We start from the raw sequence: 19,826 nt of genomic DNA on the forward strand, positions 1-19,826 counted from the left end.
GTTCCATGTGTCTTTTAATCCACAGAATTGTAATATTTTTATTGTCTGTACAGCTGTGATCACATCTTGCTTAGAAAAACAGCATCATGGTAATAGCAACCATACAAATAATGGCACTTGGCAAATCCAGCTGCAGTTTTTCCTCTTAAGTGCTGTGTATAAGTTTTACAGAGATGTGAGTTTGTCTTGAGGTTTGTGTAGCCTTTAAGGTGATGTTTTTATTGCTAGGAATGTGTTGGGGAATAACCTGCTGGAGGGCCTTTGTTAATTCTAACCTCTTAACCGATTGTAAAGTGTTGATGATAATTTTTTTAAATAGTAATGTAATAATTTATGTAACTTGTGTGTACTTTGTGTGTTACCAAGTACTGTGGTTACTGAATTGTGCTAAATTCCTTAATAAACCCAAAAACCATTGCAGCAAACTGAGAAACCCAACTCTGACTCGTGAATTATGTACCCTACTGGAGCCACTTACCAGTTGTATGGTAAGCAGAAAGCAGGGCGATAAAACAAGTTTGAGGGAGTAGTTTGGAAAATCTTCTTCAAAGCAGTTTGGAAATTCTTCTTCAGGGAAGCAGTAAGGAAACCCTCCCTCACACCCCTGTTAAGACCAAGTAAGTGTTAATAAATTCTACTTCATTTAACAGTCTCCAGAGCTAACTTGAAGCTTATTCTGGCCAGTGGTTCAAAGGAACCTTGAAGAACAAAGGAATTTGAATATAACTAATTAGAAAGGTATGCTAATATTGTCCCCATTTCAAAGGAGTATGATTAATTTAGAAAAGCAAGGGAGAGTATTGGGAAATGCCACAAAAGGCAGGAAAAACTGAAAAGGTGTGGGACCACTGAGAGCATTCTTCCTTGATGCCTGCAGTATTGTTCCACATATTATTGATCACACTCTAAGAAGCAAAGTTGACCTGTTCTTCCTTTGTTAAAAGCTACTGATGTGTTGCTTTGATAAAACAGGGTTTGGTATATTCTAGATGGTCTTATTTAGGCAGGTCTAGTGGAGGACATTTGGACTTACATGCTCTTAGTATTTATGCATGTATGTATTACTATATTTTGTTTATATACCAACTGATTATAAAATGTACTTCACTTGACTGTTGTGCTTATAAAGAATATCATAAAAATTGTCTCTAAGCTGTGGCTGGTATTTTGACAGATGAATATATATTTTGGGAAAGGAAGACTGAACATGGTAGTTGAGAGTTCTTTCTCTTTCCCTTTCTGGTGGTGAACCACCCAGGCTGGATCACCAGCATGTGCATTTGTCTTTTATGGAAGAAAATGGTTGTCAGTCTCTGTGAATCTGGCTTGCCTCCTCTGCACAAGGAATGTCTTGTGGTCATGTATGGCTGACATAATCAGCCATAAATTACCTGGTCGTAAACATTCCAACAACTAAGAGGAACTGTCCAGCTTCGCTGATTTTGAGAAACAAATTGAGTCACATTGCAATGTCTCCTGACAAAGTGTTTTATGTGACTACTGTCAAACCTAACTTACATTTTTATATAGAGAAGATTTCTCTTCTCTGGTCCATCTGAAACCTTCACCCCAAAATCAGAACATTCTGAACACATTTGTCTTTTCTGATTGTTAGAATTCAGGTGTCTGTAGTACCACCCAAGGAGACTCCTCTGCTGTGTCTTGTACCTTCTTATTGTCCTTGCTTAAAGTGAACATTTGGAACATGGTAATAGCGTTGGATGCCATTATAGCTGCTTTGGAATTATTTGAGAGTTGCTTCAGCATTTCTTGCAGGATGGAAAGGTGCTGACCGCTCTTAGCATGCAGAAGCCAGCAGTCCCTAATAGCAGCAGCTTTTTGATCAGTGTGAAGCATACTCTCTGGGAAGGCAGAGACTAAGATTTCAGTAGAGCCTGGATCAATGAGATCTGTAGTTCAGGGTTGTGACAGTGCTTGTCAGCAGAAAGCACAATTATCTGGTTTTTAATTGTCAAAATGTAGTCATCTCAGTTTGAACAGATGCTTCATCAACTCTGATGTCTCAAAGCTTTTGCTTTGACAGTCACAGACTTCTGTAGCACATGAAGCTTCCCATTATTGCTCTCATACTTAATGAGTAAGTAATGAACAGCAACTGGCATATGCCCTGAGCAAGGATTTTGATATACAGTTTCCCAGTGTTCTTCGTTACATGGTTGAAAAGGAGAAAGAAGGTGGAGTAGCCTCATTTTGTGAGCGAGCAGCGATTGTCTCCTGCTGTGAGCTTTGGCTTGGCATCAGAGAAGTCCCTGTGTAATATTCCTTAACCTCAGAGCAGGAAAAACTGCTCTTCAGCAGGATCCCTTGTGACCAAAATGCTCTTCACTGTTCTCTGTAGGTCACAGCTTGAAGTCAGAGTATGATTTATGATGTGGCTGAGCTGACCTGACTGCAGGCTTACCCTTGTGCCACCTGAGAAATGGTGTCAGTGCTAGGGATAGAGGAGGGTTGGTAGTGTGGCTGTGAGGACAGTGGAGGGATAGCAACCCCCTTGCTTGATTGGAGCCCAGGTGGAGTTTTACATTATGAATCAGTTTATCTGTACTTCTGGTGGCTGAAATTAAGGATTATTTTTGCTGCTGTTTCCAGAGAAAGCTGCTTTCAGATGTGATTGACAGGTTTCTAAGTAACTTGGTAATTGTATGTTATGTTTAATAATAATTTGTTGATTGGGAGATTATACTATTTTGATTGAGTCCAGCCTTGCAGACTGAAGGGCAGCAGCACTTCATGCACTGATTTGACAGTTGTGATTCAGCAGTGGCACTTCAAAATAATCCCAACTGGAGGTGTAGCTGTGGTCAGATTTTGCCTCCTCATGGATATTTCCACTGAAATAGCCTCACTGCCTGGAGATCCCACCATGTGTCCTCAATTGATGAGCAGCTTGTCTCTGTTCATGAGAGTTGTCTTAAGCACGTCTGAGTTGTTTAGGAGGAGAGGGAATTTCTTCTCCACCATTATTATTGGAGCTCATGCTGATTCAATCTGTTTCTCCTCTACTGCTGCTTTTTCTGGTGTTAGGTTTTTATTCCCACATATTGGTGTTGCTGAATGTATTTGCATTAAATAAATTGAAATTGGCTATACTTATAATATTTTAAGATATTTACCAAGCCACTTGAAGCCCAAGATATTTTGTAAAGAGTAATAATTCCACAGTGTGGAATGAGTATCAGTTGCATTTGTTATTTGCAGTACAGTTGAAAGACTTAGGGAGTCTCAAGAGACCCTGGCAACTTTTGTGCTAAGTGCTGTAAGGAGATATAATAGGAATTCATGTCTGCTTGAGCAAATGCATATTCTAAATAGACTGAAATAGAAAAATGTGAGATATGTGTGCAGCAAAGACAGGAATAACTTCCCCTTCCAGAGTGTTGCTACCTAATTTAGGATGTTTAGAGAATGTGGTGGTGATCAGGACCTCGATGAACTGTTCTTCTGTGAAAATTCACCAGTGCTTGCTAACATGCCTCAGTTTTACTTTTTATTTTTGTGTAAGACTTTCTGACTGATCAAAAAAAGATAATGTATAATGAATTCTTGTAATAAATTATTATTATTGTTGTGGTAAGGTACTACTAATTAAAAAGTTTAAAGTTGCATTTCTCTCTAACCTTAGAAATCTGCTTATTTCGTTTGTAACAGATATGTCAAGAATTCAACAGCACTTGGGCTTGGGAGATGGAAAAAAAAGGATACCTAGAAATGAGTGTTGAATGCAAACTGGGGATTCTGAAGGTACACATTCATCAGCTAAATCAGTTCTAAATTACTGCAAATTTAGCTTGACTGAACCGTAAGTGTGTATATTAAATATAGAGCTGATCTTGGAACAGACATGATACTATTTGTTGTAGTGGAATGGACCCAAACTGCATATAACACTTTGCATTTTTTTCACACTTGGTATGGAAATAGTCTTGTGCTTACTTTTTGTCAAGAGCTCTTTGCCTGTGCAATACACACTTCTAAATGTATTTTTTACTTTGCTAAATTCCAAAGGCAAAATGGGATGTCATCTTTTCTGGCCTTGATGAAATTGTCAGGGTTGGTTCCAAGTTATGTATGGGTTCTATTGTAGAAATGGGACCATTTGTGCTATGTAATAAAAATTTAGAATAAACTTCCTAAGCTAGCCAGGTTAAAAAAAGCCAAAACTGAACCAAAACCTTGTGTCTCATTTAAAAACAACACAGCCTGAAAGAAACTGATAGCTACAGCTGACACACAGATCCAACAGCGAGGCCTAAAAAGTTCCAAATTACGTTGAAATGAAATGAGCTGATTTTCTTCTGTTTATATGTTTGATATCTTAACAATCTTCCTACTTTCTCACTTTTTCAGTATCTCTGTGAATGTCAGTTTGATGACAATCTAAAGTTTAAGAATATCATTAATGAGGAGGATGCCGACGCCATGCGTCTGCAGCCCATTGGTCGGGACAAGGATGGCCTCATGTATTGGTATCAGCTGGATCAAGAGCATAACGTCAGGATGTACATAGAAGAACAGGATGACCAGGATGGATCCACATGGAAGTGCATTGTTAGGTATTCCTTTTTATTTTGTAGGATGGTTAGCTATTTGTGACTGGGACTCAGAAATGTAATTCAGTAAGTCATTTCGCACACGGTAGGATTCATGACAGTGGGATTTTCTGCATTGACATCTATGTTCTAGTGGAAAATCACATACAGAAATAACTCATGGATTTGTTAACAGCCATCACATAATTTGTTTCCTGCTTGTTCAAGCTACAAGGAATATATAGAAAGGGCACCAAGAGGACACTGTCTTGAAGATGATGGCTCAATATTGCTTGCTGGCCAGCTAAACACCTTAGAAAATAGAACACTCTTGCTTCTTTAACTTCGGCGTGTTAGGAAAGTTACAAATGGACACATTTGTTCTTGGGGAAATTATATTGCAATTACTCCCATTGGAAGGAATCCAGAGGAGGCCAAGGAGATGGTCAGAGGGCTGGAGCACCTCTCCTATGAAGACAGGCTGAGAGACTTGGGATTGTCCAGCCTGGAGAAGAAAAGGATCCAGGGAGACCTCAGAACCCCTTCCAGTACCTAAAGGGGCTCAGGAAGAGGGGAGAGGGGTTTGTTGCAGAGGCATGTAGTGACAGGACAAGGTGGAATGGCTTCAAACTAACAGAGGCCAGGTTCAGATTTGATATTAGGGAGAAATCCTCTGTGAGAGTGGTGAGGCAGTAGCACAGGTTGCTCAGAGAAGCTGTGGCTGCCCCATTCCAGGAAGTGTTCAAGTCCAGATTTGACAGGGCTGTGAGCAGCTTGGTCTTGTAGAAGATGTCCCTGCCCATGGCAGGGAAGTTGGAACTTGATGGTCTTTGAAGGTCTCTTCTAACCCAGATAATCTTCAGATTATTTACAGTGCCATAATTTCAGTAACTGAGGGGGTCATACAGAAGTGTTTAAACCACTATCAACGAGGCATAAAATAAGCATTACTATGAGTTACATCTAGACAGCTGTTGTGGGGGAATAAAGTAAATGTATCCAAACAAACAGATCCATGTATCATCCATCTCTTCCGTGCATTACAGACTCCAGAATTCATTGCCGAAAGAAGAAATCAGGGTTCTGCTGGGAGGGTTCTAGCACTCCACACTGACAGCAGAAAACCACAGTTATGCATTGAGAAATCTGAAATAGTTTTAAAACCCGTGAGATTCCATATATTGGGATTGTTGCAGGCTTCCTTTCTTTCTGTAGACCTGGGGAAAACAAATTGCTGAGCATTGACTTTGAAAAACAGATGAGAGCCTTATTACTTCAGTCCATTAAGAAAACAATGACTCTGTTCAATCATGGATCAAATCCTTTATAAATGAACGGATTTTTTTATAGTTGGATGTGCAGTTTAAATAAGGAGTTCCAGTGCACGGAAATTGGTGTTCATACAGCTGTGCCCCAGCATTTTTTTGCTGTCATAACTTGAGCTGATGGAGTTTTCTAGACAACTTGGTGTTGTTTGTTGCATGTGTTTAGAATGGACACTTGCAAAAAGTATCTAAATTATTTTGCTGGCCGCTTTTGCAAATTCATCTCAAATGATGTAGTTAATACTTTGGTGCATGAGCAGAGAGCTGTCGCTTTCTGTCTGCGGAGAGAAAAAAAAGAAATAACAAAGAATAATCAATGATGCTTAGTGAGAGGATAATAAATAACAGAATAATAGTAGCAGCTTGGATCCAGACCCAACAGGAGTTTGAGTTGAGATAGATAAGTAGGTAAGTTCCTTCCAAAAGCATAATTTTATTTTGCTGTGGGTAAATTGGAAGGTTTCTGACTTTGAAGTTGCAGCCACTGCTGGTACAAGCATTTCACTGCACTTGTGTTTTCATCATATAACTCTAAGGTTTTCAGGGTAATTCATTTAAGCAGATAATGGTTGCTTATTTTCTATGAATCCCTTTGGGGTAAGTAAGTGGCTTATCAGACAATGTGTTTTTCTCTTCTAGGAACCGCAATGAGCTTGCTGAGACCCTTGAGCTCCTGAAAGCACAAATTGATCCTGCCTTGTTGAAAAACAATTCTCAGCAGGAGAATTCAGCACGTGAAAGTCCAAGCATAGAAGATGAAGACACCAAAAAGGGTGAAGAAGCAGCTACACAAGGTTTTCTGCCTTCTTTTCTCAAACTTCAAGTGTTTTGCTGTGGCAATGTTAAAAATTTCAGCTTGATGAAAAGTCACTGTGTTAGATTAGGGCTTAAAAAAAGTAAATATTGAGTACTTTAAAATTATAAATATGTTTGGAGGGTTTTCTAGTGCATATTTAGTCTCAAGCATTTAGAGGAAGAGAGCTTTGTAAAAATTGTTTTCTCAGTAATTTTTTTTTGCTGTACATTTTGTATAATATTGTAAATGCTCATTATTGTATGTTTTTCTGGGGCATTGAACTGTTGCCAAACTTTTCCTGTTTTAGCAATATTAAAAATTGAAAAAGAAAAGAATCTGCTTGTGCAATGCCATGATTGAAATCAATACAGTATTGGGTGTGGTGTCCTTGCTTTTGAGTTAAATCAAAAAATTAGGTTATTTCCTCAAATGTTCACAATTGACATGATGTTTCAAGAAGACGTGATCTTAAGTTAAAACAATTTAAAATGCTAAAACATTGTAGAAGTGAGGCTGTCCTTATCTGCCTCCACTATATTGTTATTACTAAAATCACACAATTATTTAGGTTGGAAAAGATCTGCAAGATCAAAGCCAAGAACCTTTTTCTTTCCTTATTATCATGTCATTGCACGTACTTAATAACTTGCTTGATTTGTTGCTTTGTGCATTGGTTTTACTAAGTATCAGTCAGCCTGAAGTATTTGACTTCTTAAGAATCTGGTCTTCTTTCAGGTCATGAAGGGCTAGAAGCTTGTTATCCCAAATAATTTTACCCCAGTTTTACTACATGGTCTTATTTTTTTTTTTAAGTACAGGAAACTATTTTTACAATTGGAAACAAAATTTAAGTTTTCCACTGTGGTAGTAGGTATTTCTGCAAATGTGTGTAAGTTAATTGGATGTATGGAATTAGCCAAGGCTTGTCTCGGTTTTGAGTGTCAGAGAGGACTTACTATTCTATTCTTCTTTGCAACAAGCAGTGTAGAGCAGAAGAAATAAATAAACATTTAGATAAATTGGAATTGCTGTGGAAGTACTAAGAGGTGATTGTAGAAATGGCAGTAAATTGTGACAAACATCAGCAGAATTATCAAAGTGTCTAACTGCATGTAAGTGCCAACACAACCTGCATAGTTACCAACACCGCAGAATTACTTCCAAGTACTGATTGTGCTTTTGTCTCAGTCAAGCCAACTTAAACCATCTGATTGAGACTTCTTCTTCTGATACGATTTTGCTTTACATTGAATTCAGAAGCAGCCATTTGAAAACGTTTTAATGTATGTCCCTACTGTAGATAATTCCCCAAATGCTGTGGCACGCTCACTTGGCTCAGTACTTGCATTAGGCTGTGTATTGGTGTAAAATCACCTCTAGGCACTAGTTGCAGAATCATAGAATAATTTGGGTTTGAAGGGACCTTTAAAGGCCATCTAGTCCAACCTCCCTGTAATGATCAGAGACCTCTTCAACTGGATCAGGTTGCTCAGAGCCCTATCCAGCCTGACTTTGGGCACTTCTAGGGATGGGGCAGCCACAACTTTGCTGGGCAACCTGTGCCTCACCACCCTCACAGTGAAGAATTTCTTCCTTATATCTAATTTAAATCTCCCTTCTTAGTTTAAAGCCCTTCCCTCTTGTCCTGTCACTCCACACCCTTGTCAAAGGTCTTGTAGGACCCCTTTAATTACTGGGAGATGCTGTACAGTCTTTCCAGATTTTTTTCCAGGCTGAACAACCTGTCTCAGCCTGTCTCCATAGCAGAGATGTTCCAGCCCTCTAAGCATCTTCATGGCCTCACTCCTACAGGCTCATGTCCCATGGATGTAAATAATAATGAAATTATTTACATTTGCAGTGGTTTGAGTGCTGTCAGTGTGTTCACAGTGCATTCCTTAGAGCCTTCCAGCTGAAAAGCTGTGGTATTTCCTCCTTGTAGTCCAGGGATTGCACTGAAAGCCGTACTAAGATGAAGGGAGAACATACTGGAAGACCTGGTACCTGTTTGCTTTGGCCATTTTAATGCTTCCATGTAGCATTAAATTGGTTCATACAAATACATGGTAGACTGACCCCATGCTTACATGTTTTCTACTGGCCTGATTGATTGACTTGAGCATTAGGAGAGCTTGTGCAAAAACTGAGTTATTTTGTGTATATGCAAAATGTTTTGTGATTAGTTTAGGGACTTAAACTATTGAACATCTGCTGATTTTTTTTTTTTGTGTGGAGAGGTTTTGGGATTCTGGTGATCCTTAATAAAGTTTGGGAGAAAGCTGTAGGTGAAGGGAAGAAATGGTTGAACAAAATTTAGACAGATAGAAATGATGGGAAAGGGGAAGAATTTGGACACAGAAAATACTTCATTCTCACTGTTGCAGACCGATATCTTTGCAGAGGCTGTTACAAGGGCTCTGAGTGGGGATCACTTCTGTGAAGGAGGAAAAACCAGCCTTGAGCCTTCAAAATGTTACTGCTTCTGGTGCCTTAAAGATGCATCTTTACTGTACTGATACTGAGATTTATATGGATACATGCTTTGTATTTGAAAATACAAGATCTGTGAATTCCTTGTCAAGGTTCTTTTCTAAAATGCTTAATTCCTTTGACGTAATTGTTAGCTGTCATGTTCTTTCTCCAGTATATTTCTAACCACTTTGGGAAGCTCTCATCATGGAAGAAAAGTACACTAGCTTAGATGGAGAAGGGTGAGGTAGAAGGAAAAAAAAATCTTTTTGTTTGCGGTTGTGGCAGGCTTGCAAAAGCATCTTCCTGGTGGCAGGAGCTGCTGTTCTGGTATATATAGTTCTATTGTATTTACTTTCTCTAACTAGTTCTATTCCTGGCTGACACAAAATGGTTGGTAAAATATGAAAACCTGAGATATCAAGAGGCTGTGGTAATAATAAATAACAAGCTTAGGTGCATAGTGACAAAATATCTGGATGGTTTGTTCTGAGTGCTGGAACTGTACTTCAAGCCCTAATGATCTAAAACTGAGTTAGTAAACTGGAATAACCAGATTCTTTAGGCTCTGCAGGTTTTTCTGGGATATGTTACTATTCATTGCTTGTTTTTAAAACAACAGATGAAGTGAGTGTAGAATATTGTGTGTATGTAGGAGATGTAGTCATTGCCTGGAGAACCTGGGTGAATTTCACTGTAAGCTGTAATGCTGAATGTCTTTTCTCTGAACTGTTGAAATACAATAGTTAAGTATATCCTGAAATAAAAACATGTACAAACAGGGGACTCTTTCTCTGAGGAATTTCCCTTGAAGGCCATGGAGTCTTACACCATGTTGTATTTTCTGAAATAATCCAGAGACTCAAGTGAGACTTCAGGCCTCTGCCTGCATTTTATGTATCCTCTGGAAGTATTGTGGTAATACTGACGAAGGGGCTGAGGTATCTGTTGAAAGAAGTGTAAATCTAGAGTTCTGCTGCTGGCTTCTGAAATTTAGGTTTATCTTAGTATATAATTAAATGGAACAGTGATTCTGTAGCTAAAAATTGCCACCCCACTTATTTAATGGCAGTGTTAGACAAGGCAGATTTCTGCTGATTCAGTGAAAGAAGTGTCCTTTGTTGCAAGACTTGGGATGTTGGGATTTTTAGGTATACCTCTGTTTTGATGAAATTCTTTGTAATCCTGCAGGTCCCTTGGTTGTTTCATAGCTGTTTTTCTCTGTCAACAGAAAATCAGTTGAAAATCAAAGAAGAAAAAGAGGAGGTAGAGGAACAGACAGTGGAATCAGAAAGCCTTCTTCCTCCTGTGGTCAAAGAAGATGAAAATACACTTAAAATTGAGAAAGTGGAAGAAAAAGAAATTATAAAATTGCCAGTAATCGTGAAATTAGAGAAACCATTGGAACACAATGAAGAAAAGCAAACTGTCAAGGAAGAAAGTGACTCCTTTAAGGAAAATGTCAAGCCTGTTAAAGTAGAGGTGAAAGAAAACAAAACAGAACCCAAAGACCTAAAAGAAGTAAAAAGCTGCATGGACAAAATAGCAGTTCACGAGCCAGAGAGGTTAGAATTCTGTGTTAATGTCAAAACTCCACAAGAAATTGTGGAGAAATCTGTGGAAGAAAGTGAAAAACTTAAAAATGACCAACAGGCAAAAATACCACTTAAAAAGCGAGAGATCAAACTGACAGATGACTATGACAGTCCAATAAAAGGGCCCCTGTGTAAATGTGTTACTCCAACAAAGGATGTCTTGAAGGAAGAAGGGAAACCAGAAGAAGAAGCTTTTAAGAGAGTCCCTACAATTACTGCTTTATGTCCTGATGGGAAAGTGCTAGTAAATGGAGAGGTTAGCTGTGAAAAAATAATCCCAAGCGTCATACAAAATAATAAGTCAGAACACTCTGCTAGTGCAGTGGAAGACAGCACCTCATTAAAAGAGAAAAATGGAAAGAGTGGGGAAAAAGTATCAGACTCCCTAAATTCTGTCAGTAAAATTATAAAAACATGTGAGATTGAGAAAAATGCAGTAACTGTGCTGAAAGAGATCGGGGCTGTGGTCTCTGAGGTTTCTAATCAGAAAGTGCCTTCAAAGGAGGAATCTAGTCCTGTGGAAAAGGAGACCCTTGACAGCACAACTACTGAGACAGTAGCAGAAGAGTCTTCGAACTCTGAAGACTGTGCCAAAACAACTGAAGAGAAACCAGACACCGATCTCAAAAATGACAGCCTACCATCACCCAAAGAATGTCCAGAGAAGCTAGAGATGTCCCCAAATGCGTCTGCTCCTGCAGAACTGCCTAAGCTTGCACTGCCTGATGAAGAGACTTTAAAAAGTAAAGATGAGCCTGAGCAGAAAAATGATTCTCCAAACGCTGCTGAGATACCCCCTGCATCCACTTCTCCTGTGACAGTAGAGAAATCTGTTTCAGAAAATGAGGACTCTGATAGTAAACCTGCTCTACCTGAGGAGAGCAAAGTAGAAGAAAAATCTACTGAAAAAAGCCCTGAAAAACAAGAGGAAGAGCCAGAAGCTGCCAAAACAGAGCCAGATAGATTAGATGATGCCCATGCGTCTAATCTAGAGGACTCCTCAGAGAGTAAAAAGGAATCTCCAGTACCTAAAAGCAAATTTAAATATAAGCTAGTTTCTGAAGAAGAAACCTGTGCAACAGATAATAAAGAAATAACTTCTGAAAGACAGAAAGAAGGAATTAAATTAACAATCAGGATCTCTAGTCGGAAGAGAAAGACAGAAACACCGCCAGAAGAGGTCAGCATTGGCCGCACTTTAAGGCGCTCGCCAAGAATATCCAAGCCCACCCCGAAAATTGTGGAGACTCGGGATCAGAAGCCTGAGAAAAAGCGACCTGAAGAGGAAGAGGAGAAACCTGCAGCAGCACAAAAACCAGAACGAAAAGAAGATGCAAAAAAACAAGAGAAGGAGACAAATTCTAAGGTTAACAAGGTAATACAGTTTTATTACCTGGGAGTAAAGAAAACCCACAGTCTTATTTATAAGGAAAATACTCTCTTACGTAGGAATAGTGAGGATTATGTTCCTTTGGTCAGCTTTTGCCAGAAATGAGCTTTGCAATCCAGTTAGTGGACTCAACCAATTAAAAAACACCCCCTAGGAGGATGGTATTAATACCTGTTGACTTTTTATAAACCTTGATAGTTTATAAAATCTGTCACTTAAACCAGCCCAAGTAGACCAAATCAACCTGAGTGAATTCTTCTAAAAACTGACATGATCAGATATGAGTCTGTGTGGCTGAATGGAGACTTGTTAACTCCTGTGGATTTACTAGATGGATACTTTTTGGTGTCTGGTTGGTCAGGATGATCATAAGCTAAAAAGGAAGCAACAAATGGTGAAGAATAAAAATGAGTTCTGTTTCTAGGTGAAGAAGCCAAAGGTATTGTTGTGATAAATTGATTATATAATTTAGCGTTTCTCACATATGGGATACACATTTTAATGTTGGTGGAGGTATTTTTTCCTTTATTAACTTCTGTTTATGCTGAATAGATCTTTAAAAGTACATGAGGTAAAATATATCACAGAAAGTTAACCATACTTCATATGGTGTGCTTCTGAGACTGTGTACTTATAAATAACCTTTTATTAATTTATCTTGTGTTTTTTCTTGAAATGGGGTACAAAAAAAAGAGGAATAATAAGTTTGTATTTTTAAGTGCACTCTTTTAATATCAACTTGTAAAATCCTACACTGCAACACACTTTTGACCAATTCTGTAGTTTTGCCAAAGCATTTACTCATTTAGCAAGTTTCTTTCACATACTGCTATATTGGACAACCTTAATAAAATGAACAAACAGTTCATTTTTTAGTGAATGGTAACATCTGTACTGAAATACTCTGTCATATACATGAAGAAATGAAAAACAAATTCTAATTAAAAAGGAAAACATGAAAGTAAGTCCTGAAAGTCATTAGAATTTGGAAGTACTGTTGCTACAGATGTTTTAACTGTTTTAACTTGATCTCTGTTTTAGATCTCAGAAGATCTAAAGATGTTTACTTTTCTAGAGAGATTTTTAAATAATTATGATAGAGGAAGAAGTTTAAAGCTGTCAAGCTTCTGTCATTTAAACAGAATGAAGAATACCAGAATCTTTAATAGCATAATTTATATCTTGGGGTTCCTTTTCTTTTTAAAGATGGATCTGTAAAAAATTCATTTGAAATTATGATGACATGATGAATCCTAAACCTAAACTTACACTATCATGGATTTGAAGTACCTTTGCTACTAAAGCTTAGAGAACAGTAAAATCTCTAAACAGGTAGAAAGTGATGTTAAGAACTTGAAACAAAATTTTACCAATATGACAAATACTGCTTTTTTGTGAGTCCATCCTGCAGGAGAAATAGAATATTTTGTGCATTTTAGTTTATTCAGGTCTGTGAGTAGCTTAGTCAAAACTGAAAAAATGTTTTGAGTTGAAAAAGCTGGAAAAGTTACTTTTCTTTTTCAGTGTCTGTAGGGAGTGGGGGTATGAGTTGTGAGAGAATGATGGGTATGAGAAACAAGTCAGTCAACAAACACATTTTCTAAAGTAATATAAAATGCATAAACTCTTCTGGGGCAGATGGGAGAAAAAAAAGATTCTCTTTGGGTTGAAGCAAGTTATGAAGAAGTCAAAGTTAAATGTGGAATTTACCATGTTCACTACAAAGTTTGCCTTGTCAAAATAGAAGAAAAGGGGCTGAGTGGAAAAATTTGTCTTCCTACCTTTAAATCTTACTTGAAAATTTCTTTCTGTGCATTGATGCATATTTTTTCCTCCCTTTATCTGGTTGCATTTTAAGCATCTTGGAAAGACAATATATTCATTGAAATGCCCTGCTGTAAATTTACTGCAGCTCTTCTGAGTGAAATGAATCACTTCACTCTGGAGACAAATATCTTTTAAGATCTAAGAAGAAACTCTCTGAGCTTCTTTTATGTTTTTTCTTTGAAATGGTGTTTCATAGAGAAGCAAAGTCCGGTGGACGGGTACGCGGACACGTGGCAGGTGGAAATACTCAAGTAATGAAGAGACTGAGGACTCTGAGAGTGAAAAAAACTCTGATGAGGAGGAAGAAGAGGAGGAAGAGGAGGAAGAAGAAGCTCCACCTGCTGATGATGATGAGCCGTGCAAGAAGTGTGGCCTTCCCAATCATCCTGAGCTGGTAGGTTTTTGAGGAAAACTTCTGTGACTTGTTGTGTCAGATTTGGTGTGTTGGTTTTGGTGGTGTCTGAAGGCACATCATCCTTCAGGGTGTACATAGGAAAGTACCTTCTAGGTTTTAAGTGGTAAACTCACAAGAGTAGATGAGCTACCTTTAGTAAGGATGGAAGTAAGTTATTTTTCCTGTTTGCCAACACAAAAATACCGTCTTTTATGAGGTATAATACACCTTAGCCCATTGAGAATCAATCTGCATGAGGCTTTGAGGTTGTGCCTGCAGTTGCAATGAATACAGAGGAAACAACATTAAGAAGAACCCCAGCAGTGTGATGTCTGCTTTCCAGTATGACATGGCCAGAGCTGCACAGTCATCTTCCTTGAATGTAGCTCTACCTCACTCTGAGAACTGAGTACAGCAAAATCCCAGACAGAGCATGTTAAGATCTTGCTATTTCTCATGGTTCTCATTTATTTGTGGTAGATATCATCATGAATTCCTCTGTTTAGCTGGGAAATCATTGTGTGCAGTCCTGATACAAAGCCACAAAACAAGCCCACTCTCGGGTGTTTGACAGATATCCTGCATAGCTGAAAGTTTGACCTTTAGGATGTTAGAGATAAATATTACAGTAGATATACACACAGCTGATGTCAGCTTTGTTCTTCTGTTTTATGGAAAGGGATATCTGATGTTTTACCCAACTAAGTATGAACTCTTAATAGTTGCCTAGTTCTGGATGCCCCTAGGAGCCTGCAAGACTTTGTCCCTACTGCCCACATCATAAAATTATCCTGACTGAGGTAAAAGGCCAGGTTTCCTGCATAAGAGTGCACAGGGAAAACAGGTCATACCACATCTTGTTCAGATGGAGTTTTCCGCTTATTCTAGGATCTAGAAAGCATTACCAGATTTTACACTAAGGTCACACAGTCTACATAGCCCAGCAGTACTGAGAAGATACAGTAAGAGGAAATCTGGTGTTAGCATAGAAAACCATGATAAATAAACTTCCCCATAAAACTCCCTCTTGGCCCTGGAAATGTGGTATAGGATTTTTTTTGTTGCTGTTTTGGCACAGTCCAAAATATAAAGCACTTCTGTGTTGGCTGGGGAGATAGTTCTGGAGCTTGTTACATGTTGTGAATGCCAGAAGATACTCATGATGTGTTTTGTTTGCACAGATTTTGTTGTGTGACTCTTGTGACAGCGGGTACCACACAGCCTGCCTTCGCCCTCCACTGATGATCATCCCTGATGGAGAGTGGTTCTGCCCACCTTGCCAGCATGTATGCTTCCTATGTGACTTCACTCTTCTCCTTTGCAGTTTTGCTTGTGGAGATTGGCTGGGACTTTAACAAGTTCTTTCTATGATCTTTCTGGTCTGTTAACAAATAGCCTGGGATGAATGGTAGGACTGCAGATCTTCCCTTCTGTCCATTAGTAAAACTGAGTTTGTGATGTGGTTTTCTTTCTTTTTTCTGCTAGTGATGAATGACTCTGTATTGCTGACTTGGGAATTTCCAACCACACTGAGCATCTCCCATATATGGTTAAATCACCTCAATACTAATATAGTACTAAAGATGCAACATCTTTAATTTTTCCCAAAAGAAACACTATGTTGTCATCCTGGAGACAGAAGCAATAGGCAGCAAGGGATGAATCAGTGGCCAGAGCAAGCAGCTGTTTCTGAAGTGCTATTCCTTCTTCAGAGACATTTGCTTAGAAGCTGGTTAGAGAAAGCTGCTTATACTGATGACATAGTTTGCCTCAGCTGGGAAAGCCAGGGTTGTTCTAGTCAAGTAATAGACAACTATGAACACTTTTTTCCCAAGGTTACAAGAAGCTTCTGCCAAAAACACCCGAAAACCTGGGCATGTGTCCAGTTTGATTTACTGTACATCTAAAATAGCAACATTTGCAGGGTTGGTACTTGGGAGGATAAGCAGAATGTGTGTGATGGTGCTCTGATTAAATTAGTGAGAAACCACTTATGCACGTTTTCAGAATAATCTGCCTGATCCCAACCCCCCTTCCTGACTTGTAGAGAAATTCTCTGCCAAAAGGGCTGTTGCCAGTGACATTGGGCATAATGTGAGATGACTGTATTTGATGCTGATTTTTGGTTGTCCTCTGAGGAATGTTTCTAAGTAGTGATGATTTTGGATATGTAAGAATGTTTTCTTTACACTTGTAGTTAGAGCATAGCCTTGCCTGTTGCTGTTAAGCACTCTTTAATACGAAAAATGGCAGATGTGTAAAAGGGTGAAGATGATCCTTGGAAATAGTATAATGAAGGCATTAATATGGAATAAGACACAATTTGTCCATTAGAAGTAATTTTTACATACAGCTCCTTGAGTATTTGGTAACAATATGATCCTGAAGTGTATCTCTGGTTTTTGCTGCTGTGTCCACTGGCCTCATCTAGTTCCAGTCTCCTTTGCTATGAGCAGGGACACAGGTTGCTTAAAGCCCCATCGAACCTAGCCTTAATGGTGGAGCACATTTTAAAAAGGTAGGCTTTATTGTAAAGCCTTGTTCTTTGAAGAGGAATGTCCAGCGTAGCAAGGCATTCACCCTTTCTCCAGGCAAATACAGACATAGTGAATGAAGAGTCTGAATGTTGGTTCAGTGGGAAAATAGCTGATTATGAAAGAAACTAATACTGCGTTTCCTTCCTTTAGAAATTACTCTGTGAGAAATTAGAGGAGCAATTACAAGATCTGGATGTTGTCTTGAAGAAGAAGGAGCGTGCAGAACGCAGGTACTGTTGTTTGGTTGCACTCACAAGCTGCTGTGTGGGGCGTGGTAATAACTGAGCAAGCATTAAAATAACTGGGGACTGGGGAGAAAAGCAGTGATGAGGCTGGGAATTGGTAAGACCAAGTTTTGACCTCTCACTGATTATTGGTGGCTTGATGCTGGGACAGCTTGCAAGAAGTGAGGAAAAGTCCAGTAATTGGAAAAGATAAACAAATATATTTGTACTAAACTTTGGTTAAAGTGCCTGAACACATTTGACGTTCATATACCAGTAGGTAAAAGGTTTCCAGCACTGGTTCAGCTGCATGTGTTAGTAATACTGTCAGTCATGTGTAGAGTTCCTGCTGTAATCAAGGTTTAAGTCTTGACTTTGCTCAAAAGTCATGCAGATTATTGTGGGACTTGAGTGTTGTTGCTTTATTTTACTCTGCCAAATGTATCATATTATGCAGCAATTGCTGTAGGGCAGCAGGTCAGTGAAGTTTCACACAATCACAGAATATTCTGAGTTGGGAGGGACCCACAAGGATCATCGAGTTCAACTCTTCAGTGAATGGCCCATGCAGGGATTGAACCCACTACCATGGCATTATTATCACCCTGCTCTAACTAACTGCCCACCCTTGCCATTACCAAAGGCTAAATGAAAATGGATTTACTGCATTTAGAAATAACAGCTTTAATAGTTGGAACATCCTGTTGGCAGTTTTCAAACTTGAAAATGAGGAGCATGAAACATAGTCTGCTTAATTTATACCTTTTAGGACATATATTGAGTACCTTGCAGAATTTAATAACATTTGTATGCATTATTAAACAAAACTTTGCATGAATTTTATCTTTAAAGGGAAACTTCCCCAGAAGGTGAGACCCTTTCAAAGAAAGTAATTGAGCAGGCTTATATTTGTGGCAGGGACTGTAATATTACATGAGATGTAGCGAGTCAGTGTTGGGAAGATCGGAGCACAATCTGTGTCTGCTTTCAGCTTTCTTCAAATCTGTTTGTTATTGCTGTGTAACAGCAACAATTACAGTGACAGATCAAGGACCAACTGCTCCTAATGTCACTACTTCTGCTCAGAGTATATCTAGATCATACTGTGGTGAAATTATCCATTGCAAATTCTGCTGAATTTGTAGCCTTGGGAGTGAAACTATTAGCTATTTTTATGAGTGAGCTCAGCATATACACAGCCTCCATCTGTGCAGGAATATGGGACACACAGGAGCTCTGCTGCTTTGCTTTATGGTGGGAGTGCTCATTACTAGTGAACAGTATTTTTGGACCTACTTTGGTAAATATTCTGCTGGCAGACATTACATGGAATGCAAGCTTTTGCCAGTCTCTCTTGCTTTCTTGAAATCACCAGTGTTGCGTAAAAACATGATCTTCTGAGAGCAACAGGAGAGCATACAGTTGGTATTATAGCAGTTTTCAGTGTCTGAAACAGATGTTTAATAACTGTTTTGCAATTTGTCCTCATACCAAATGAACCCAATGCTTTGTATTGTATGTAATAAAATTGAGTTTTTTATTTAGATTGAGTTATGATAGACTTCACAATACAATAGTGGAATATTGACGTTTTCCAACTTAATGGTGTATTGTACCAAATAAGGAAAAAGGCTGAAAAGTCATAATGTCAGAGGAAATTATAGTCATTTTTACAGCTCAGTGTACAAGTTAAAGCAGGTTGGTTGGTTGGGGCACAGAAAATACTTGAGTGCTGTGTTTCTCAAAACTCAGTATATGGTTGGTGTCTGTCTTTTTGGCAAAGAGAAGAAATCCAACTCTGTCATTATGGATCTGTCTACTTTATAGATTCTTTGAAACAGTGTTACTATAGTTTTTGAAGTAGTGATATTGCTGTGCTCTTTCCAGCTCTCAGGAATCGTGCACATACCCAAACTGTTATGTCATTGATTTTTTTAAACGAAACCTTCAGATTTCACATTGACTTACAAATACAAAGATGAAATCACACTTTTTTTTCTCCCACCTTTTTCTGTTCATGAATTCAAGGGGCTACCACAACAACCTGTCTGAATTTCAGGTTTCCCATGTACAGACTAACCTCTATAATCATGTCCTACAACCAGCTGGAGAGAGTGGACATTAAAGCTTTTTAGGATTGCCCTTTTAATTCATGTTAGATACTCTCAGACTTCTTGATGGAAAATCCCTCTAGGAACTACTTGTCTAATTATCCCAGACCAAATCAGGTGGAGTATTTGCTTTCATGCACAATTTCATGACTTCCCTGTACCAACTTTTGCAGCTGCTTAATTGAGATAAAATGTTTTCTTGAATTTGCCTAGGAAGACTTTATATTAGTGCTTATCTGCTGCTGCCCTTGGAGACAGTTTGGTTCAAATGTTTGAACTTTAGGCTAAAGTCTTGAGCTCCTGTCTGCCACACAAGGAATAAGGAATTCATTCGATATCATTTTGCATTTCATTTCAAGACCTTGACCTCGATAGGATTGCCTTGTTCCACTGGCTGATTTCTTAAGCAGTGTATATTCAAGCTCAACTGGAAGACCTTGCTGATCATGTTTAAAAACAGCTGGATTTTTCTCAACTCTTGTTTCTTGATGTTTTGCATTACAAGAAATGAGAAGTTGAGTAAATTATGAAAAACACTTGCTGAATACTAAAATGTTTGTTTTTCTAGTTCCTTTCTCATTTCAGCAATTGTATTCCTTGCCTTAAAA

The 19,826-nt window shown here is 38.6% G+C and overlaps 1 protein-coding gene across 2 annotated transcripts in view; it reads left to right on the forward strand.

Moving 5' to 3' along the window:
* The window catches only part of RSF1 (remodeling and spacing factor 1), a 60,282-nt gene that overhangs the window by 25,685 nt on the left and 14,771 nt on the right, over window positions 1-19,826 (forward strand). The window contains exons 2-9 of one of the 2 annotated variants that reach the window (XM_085066508.1): window positions 651-738; window positions 3,670-3,762; window positions 4,369-4,574; window positions 6,515-6,669; window positions 10,372-12,110; window positions 14,149-14,346; window positions 15,528-15,632; window positions 17,034-17,113. In XM_085066508.1, coding sequence (XP_084922634.1) covers window positions 3,706-3,762; window positions 4,369-4,574; window positions 6,515-6,669; window positions 10,372-12,110; window positions 14,149-14,346; window positions 15,528-15,632; window positions 17,034-17,113 — 2,540 coding nt within the window. In that variant the 5' untranslated portion in view covers window positions 651-738; window positions 3,670-3,705. The remainder of the gene's footprint in view (window positions 1-650; window positions 739-3,669; window positions 3,763-4,368; window positions 4,575-6,514; window positions 6,670-10,371; window positions 12,111-14,148; window positions 14,347-15,527; window positions 15,633-17,033; window positions 17,114-19,826) is intronic. The other variant, XM_085066498.1, reaches the window with a different exon arrangement.

The sequence above is a fragment of the Lichenostomus cassidix genome, chromosome 1 (genome assembly GCF_008360975.1).
Source record: "Lichenostomus cassidix isolate B80296 chromosome 1, HeHo_3.0, whole genome shotgun sequence".
NCBI lineage: Eukaryota > Metazoa > Chordata > Aves > Passeriformes > Meliphagidae > Lichenostomus > Lichenostomus cassidix.